Source organism: Amblyomma mixtum, chromosome 4 (genome assembly GCF_055824585.1).
Source record: "Amblyomma mixtum isolate Tamu chromosome 4, ASM5582458v1, whole genome shotgun sequence".
Classification (NCBI taxonomy): Eukaryota; Metazoa; Arthropoda; class Arachnida; order Ixodida; family Ixodidae; genus Amblyomma; species Amblyomma mixtum.
The window spans coordinates 161,206,102-161,213,172 of record NC_143015.1 but is presented as its reverse complement, the minus strand read 5'-3'; the positions used below and the strand labels follow the sequence as shown (position 1 = coordinate 161,213,172).

The window sequence follows — 7,071 nt, the reverse complement described above, 5'->3', positions numbered from 1 at the left end:
AATGCGTTCCCCTGAAAGCCTGTTGCGAATCCTTGTATGGAGGTTTCCGAAACGTGACCAGTTTCGTTCGCAGCTGGCGTATGATGGTGGTATTTGTAGCAGTCGGCAAGCCAGACGAGTTAGCGGCTGGTTAGTGCAAATGCATTGCCATCAGGTAGATGGGGCCACGTGCTTCGCTGAAGACGCCTGTCCTGGGCCAAATTCCTGCGGATGTCCTGTACTCTGCTACGTTGGAAATCGAGAAGCTAGGCTTGTATTTGGCTAAAACCGCTTACGTGCACAGCAGCCTATGTTATTTATGCCATATGTGTAGCGCTGTAGAATTTCCAGCATTTTGTTCTACTTCAGCCGTGAGTTCAAGTATTAGTGTTTTTTTAAGTCAAGCCTGGATCTTATATGTGACCCGGCCTCCAACCCGCGTACTCGCGGCTCGAACGTTTTAAAAGCACTACCCGGCACCGGCGATGACGACTGCTCTCCAATCATTCAACGATGCACGCTGTAATGATTTTCAAAGCAGAAACAAAAATCTAAACTAAAAGCAAGCAATCATAAAACCTTGAAATCGCATTATGAAATTTTCGATGTTTCTTTCCATTTTTCCTGGTCTGAAAAAAAACGAAAAAAACTGGTTTTTTTCCAAAATTGCAGTGTTTTTTTCAGGCCTTCACATCTCTAATAGTGACCCAGATTGTGACTAACAAACCAGCGACTCGCCAGTCAAAGTAGGTCACCCTAGTGCCGTGGTAGTGGTGAGATAAAGCGCCTACGTTTCTTGGTAGGAGGCGTGATCTCATAGTGACCCAGATTGTGACTAACAAACCAGCGACTCGCCAGTCAATGTAGGTCACCCTAGTGCCGTGGCAGTGGTGAGATAAAGCGCCTACGTTTCTTGGTAGGAGGCGTGATCTCATAGTGACCCAGATCGCAGGAACAGATTATAGATGCTGAGGGAAAATGTTTAGAGGGAGACGATGCTGTGAACTACATTACATCATTTATAGCTGCGTCTTTTAGCAACGAAAATGGGGTAATCTTCCCAAGTGAGGCGGCAACACAGGACAGCACAATAGAGAACAGCTTAGAACTGACTAGTCTTAACTGGGAAAAGGCGGAAGCGAATATTCCTAAAACCACATCCGCAGGGATAGACGAAATTCCAATTAAGCTGATTAATGAACTTGGCCCAAGAAGCAAGGAAGCGCTGATAAAAGCATTGGAGACAGTCATAACAAATCAGCAAATTCCGCACAGCTGGAGACAGAGTAAAATGAATTTGATTTATAAAGGGAAAGGAGATAAGATGAACATCAAATCCTACCGTCCGATTACGATAACGTCTGTTATGTACAGGCTGGCCATGCAGGCGGTGAAATTAAAAATGCAGGCATGGGTAGAAGGTAATCGGATACTCGGAGAACTTCAGAATGGGTTGAGAATGGGTAGGCGTTTAGATGATAGCCTGTTCGTGCTTACCCAATGCATAGAAATAGCTAAGGCGGAAAACAGACCTCTGTTTTTAACCTTTCTGGACATAAGCGGTGCATACAATAAAGTGAACAGAAAACTCGTTGTTTGTTTGTTTGTTTGTTTGTTTGTTTGTTTATTGATACTGTTAACCCTTTGAAGGGTCATTACAGGAGTGGTAGGAAAAAAAAAGACAGCAAAAATACCAACAAATCTGTCATCAAGCGCATTGTACACGTAACAAGTCATTAAAGAGGACGAGAGAAGTATACACAGTGCCCTATTACATTGTAGAAGAGAGCAACAAAAAACATAATCACGCACACTCAAGAGCATCTACACAGTAAAACACTATATAAAGACACGAAACACAATACACGGACTTAACTCAGTCATGTTAGCACACCGCGCTCCCGGAATAAATAAAAGAGTCTAAATTAACCAAAAATGCACTGAGCGAAGAAGATTGAACTACGGAATCGGGAAGCATGTTCCATTCTTTTATTGCTCTGGGGAAGAAACTATATTTAAATGCATCGTTACGAGTTACTGGAGGCGGAATATACATGCTATGGCGATGTCTAGATGATTCATTAGAACGAATGTCGAAATAATCGGTCCTATTGATTTTAATTGCGTTACTGATAATAAGGAATAGAAACTTGAGCCTGTCGAATTTGGTCCTTAATTCTAACTTGGGAAGGTCTGCAAGGTGACACAGCTCTGAGGGGGAGTGAACTCGGCGATATTTATTAAATATGAATCGAGAGGCTAACCTCTGAATCCTTTCTAGTTTGTTACAGTTTTTTTTGCGTGTGAGGATCCCAGACAATTTTAGCGTATTCAATTATAGGTCTGACCAGTGTTCTATAAGCCAAGTTTTTAATTTCAGGAGTTGTACTATGTAAGTTGCGCCTCAGACTCCACAGCACTTTATTAGCCTTATTGCATGTTTCCTCTACGTGCCTATTCCATCTAAAGTCGCTAGTAAATATTAGTCCCAAATACTTGTGTTCATCTACCCTTCCGAGCACATTATCACGAATATAGTAAGGAAATTCTAAGGTAGTTTTTTTCCTAGTGGTAGACATACAAACAGATTTCGAGGGATTAATGGTCATTTGCCAGTCATCGCACCATTTAGTAATATTGTCTAGGCTATGTTGTATGTTCATTTGATCACTGGGAGAATTTATTCTATTGTAAATGACACAGTCGTCGGCGAATAATCTTATAGGGACAGAAACAAGGCTTGGCAAGTCATTAATAAAAATAAGAAATAAAAGCGGTCCAAGGACACTGCCCTGTGGTACACCAGATAAGACCGGTAATAAGCTGGATGCATGTCCGTCTATTTCAACGTACTGGTGGCGGCACTCTAAATACGAAGTAAACCATGTCGTTAGCTTGGGATTTTTAAACATAATATTGATTTTAAGTAGAAGTTTAGGGTGGGAAATTTTATCAAAAGCTTTGGCGAAATCTAGGTAAATTAAGTCCATCTGTCCGCGGGAATTATCGTTTGTGAAATATCATGAACTAGCTCAACTAACTGTGTAATCGTAGACAAACCTTTACGGAAACCATGCTGCAGTGGTGATAACAAGTTATACGTTTCTAAATAGTTCGATAAGTGTTTGGTCATGATATGTTCTAGTAGCTTACAACACGTACTTGTGAGAGAAATTGGTCTGTAATTGCTAAAGTCTGAAGTGTTGCCGGTTTTATGGATTGGAACTATTCTGGCTAGTTTCCATGCGGAAGGGAAGTAACCATTGCTAACAGAGGAAATAAATATTTTCGTAAGGAACTTAGACACCCACTCAGCATATCTGACTAAAAATTCATTAGGTATACCATCTGGTCCGGGGCTTTTTTTTGTGTTAATATTGAGTAACAGGTTCGGAACACCTTCTTCGGTTATCACAATATCTGAAATGGGAGGACGGGTAGAGAAGTCATAATGGCCTGGCAACGTGCCATCATCCTTCGTAAAAACAGAGGAAAACTGAAGGTTGAATTGTTCAGTGCTTTCTTGAGTGTTAACCTCAGCATTTGAACAGTGTTGCTTGGTTGGTGGATTAACATACCTCCAAAATTTCGCCGGTGCCTCGCAAAGAAACTTCCTCAGTGTAACATTAAAAAAACGGTTTTTTGACTCTCTAATTTGGTGTTTCAAGTCATGTCTCATGCGGCGAATACAACCTGTGTCACCCACATTGCAATTTTGGGAACATGCTTTTCGTTTCCGCGGAATTTTCCTTTTCGAATGGATATTTTCTCTGTTAATCCATGGATTCCTGCGCCTGCTCTTCTTTTTATTCTTTGGTATGAAGCGCTCGATACAATGGGTCCCGGCATTGAAAAAGAAACTCCACAAAGCATCAGTGCTCAGTTCTGAGTGGTAGAGGTACATGAATTCATCGAAAGAAGATTCAAGATAATCTAGCACACTGACATCATCCGTGATCTGAAAATTCAAAACCTCTCTTATTGGTTAAGATGATGAGACAGATGGTGACATATTGAATGAAGCTATTGCCATTTTATGATCTGATAATCCGTCCTCAACATGACAATCTCTCAAGTGTCTTATTAAGCCATGAGACACAAAAATTAAATCAAGAATAGATGATGTTGTATCACACAGTCTTGTGAATTCGGTTACTATTTGTACTAAATCATAACAAAATACCAAGTCCAAAAGTTGTTCAGAGCTTGCCACATCCATCTCCCCGGGTGCGTAGGAGCTCCAATTAATTCCCGGTAAATTAAAATCGCCTAGGAGAATTACTCCTTCTCCTCCTCTAATATTTCTTTCCATAAATTCCCTTATATTGGTAATTACGTCAAGTGAGGAATTTGGTGGTCTATATACCGCTCCAATATAAACGGTTCGATCGGTAAGCTTAGTTTTGATCCATACCGCTTCATTATCGCCCGATTGATGCAGGACAGTACACAAAACATTTTGCTTGACCAGTATGGCTACGCCACCACCTCTTCCTGCTCGGTCCTTTCTGAATGCTTTATATCCAGCTGGCACGAACTCGGCGTCCTTTATATTCTTATGTAACCATGTCTCCGTTATAACAATAACGTCAGGTTCATGTTCCATAGCTATTACTTCCAGTGAGTCGGATTTGTTTAATATGCTCTGCGCATTTATATTCACTATCTTAAACTCATTCTGCTTGCTTTGATCGTGCCACTTGTTGCCACTTCCGGTGGTGCTGGCAATTCTGTATCTCTCATTCTTAACTTCGTTCCAGCCATACAGCACGTTGTTCAGTTTTAGTTTATCAAAGAAAAGTTTGCCCTTACGGCCATCTTTTCTTTCTTCTGCACTTGAATCCCAAAGCTTTTTCCTAATTTCCACTACTCGTTTGGAGTAATCTTCACTAATGCGTATTCCTGAATCTTTAAGTTTAGTACAATTACTCAAAATTTTTACTTTGTCCCTATAGTCCCCAACTCTGAAGATAATCGGGCGATTTCCTTCGGGTGAATACCTGCCAAGCCTGTGGATTCTTTCAATGGAACATACACTCACCTTAAGGATATCGCTACAAATTTCTTCGGTCACTTTCTTCATCAATGTCACTTCGTTTTCATTTTCGTCTTCAATTACACCTCTAATAATCAAATTATTTCTTCGAGAACGATTATCTAGTTCATCAACCTGTTTAGCAAGGCGTGACATATCATCATCCCACTTGTCAACAACCGTTTCAATGTTTGCGAGCCTGCTCTGAGTATCATCCAAGGTTTCTAGTTTGCTTTCAATTGCAAGAAGGCGACCTTGCATTTCAAGCATTCTTGTTTCAGAAGAAGCCTGATTAACCTGGACCTCAGTGAGTTTTGACAGAATCTCCTTTTGGTTCTGGATTAGTTCTGTGAACATTTCTTCTGTCACTGGACCGGGATTTTCCTCTACATCGCCGGATAATTTCAATAACAAACCCGCCAACGAGAAACACTCCAAAAAGCAGCGTAGCACAAGGTGTGGACACGGCAACACTATAAGACAGAGGTCGTCGCTATAGAAGCCATATTTCGAATGACTGACCTGCACATACAACGGTACGTTGGGTGACATAGTCACGACGGTGCCGCCGTGTCCACTGAAGCTGGTCGTCGTCGAGCTCTCATTTATAGGCAGCAGCCGAGCCTTGCTGTGGGCGGTTCCCGTTGTCATCGTGCTCGAGATGTGTGCGCAGTAGGCGGCATCCACGTGCGGCGGCGGCAGCGGTAGCATGGTGCGGTTTTCCATGAACGGTCCGGTGTAATCGCTGTCCGTGCGGAAGCCCGGAGAAGCGTTGACGCTGCTGCGAAGCCGAGAGCAACCATCGTCCCAGATAGCTGTTGTTCCTCCAAAAACGACGTTGATGCTCGCGAAGAACACCTGCACATACAACGCTACGTTGAGTGACATAGTCACGACGGTGCCGCCGTGTGGAGCATATTGAAAGATTTAGGTATCGGTCATGATGTAATTGATTTTCTACAGGAAATCTACCGAGATAATGAAGTTGAAATTACATGGGAAGGGAAAAAAAGTACCACAACTGTGGGGGTGCACAAAGGATTAAGGCAAGGTTGTCCTCTATCACCGCTGCTGTTCATGCTTTACGTGATAAATATGGAAAGAAGGCTAGAAGAAAGTAATCTAGGTTATAATCTGTCGTACAGATTAGGCGGAAATGTAGTTGAGCAGCGACTCCCGGGTTTAATGTATGCGGACGATATTGTACTGTTAGCAGATAGCCAGGAAGATTTACAAACTTTGGTTAATTGCTGTGGAGACGAAGGAGACGTTCTAGGATTCAGTTTTAGCGCAACTAAATCAGGTGTGATGGTTTTTAACGATACAACTGATCAGGTGCTTACAATACAAGGCCACGAAATACCCAAAGTGGCCGCATACAAATACCTCGGGATATGGCTAAACGAAGGACAGATATACACGGAAAAGCACGAACAGGCTCTTAGGGCAAAAGGACGAAGAGACGCCGGGATAATGAAACATAGGGCATTATGAGGGTACAACAAATATGAAGTACTAAGAGGTATTTGGAAAGGAATAATGGTGCCAGGACTTACTTTCGGCAATGCGGTTCTGTGCTTAAGGGCAGAAGTTCAGTCGAGATTAGACGTAAATCAGAGAGCTGTTGGAAGATTAGCACTAGGTGCCCACGGCAAAACAACAAACGAGGCAGTACAAGGGGATATGGGCTGGGCATCGTTCGAAGCACGGGAAGCTAAGAGTAAAATACTATATGAAGAACGCCTGAGGAAATTGGACGATAACAGGTGGGCAGCTAAGGTATTTAAATATTTATACAGAAAGAGCGTTGACTCACAGTGGCGGAAAAGAACTAGAAAACTAACCAGTAAGTATGCAGGTCATGAGGACGGAGAAAGAAAGAGCATTAAACGACAGGTTAAAAACGCGGAAGTTAAAAATTGGATGAATTCAATGGAAAAGAAACATAGTGTAGAACTATATCGATGCTGGAAAAGGCAGATCAGGAAAGAATTTTTCTATGATAACTCAAGAGGCAGTGCCCTACCACTCATTACGGATCCTAAGGGACTGCGCGC

At 42.2% G+C, this 7,071-nt stretch overlaps 1 protein-coding gene across 1 annotated transcript; it reads right to left on the bottom strand.

The window, feature by feature from the left end:
- Window positions 1-3,390: 3,390 nt before the first annotated feature.
- Window positions 3,391-5,902, bottom strand: LOC149349034 (uncharacterized). Its single transcript, XM_089541890.1, has 2 exons — window positions 4,643-5,902; window positions 3,391-3,399 (listed from the first exon to the last, which is right to left on the bottom strand). Exons 1-2 carry the CDS (start codon window positions 5,900-5,902, stop codon window positions 3,391-3,393), a joined length of 1,269 nt encoding a protein of 422 aa, XP_089398016.1.
- Between the last annotated feature and the right edge of the window lie 1,169 nt (window positions 5,903-7,071).

What these genes read in the sequence shown, in the direction of transcription:
- LOC149349034 (XM_089541890.1), bottom strand. Translation starts at nt 5,902, where the DNA reads ATGTCACTCAACGTAGCGTTGTATGTGCAGGTGTTCTTCGCGAGCATC.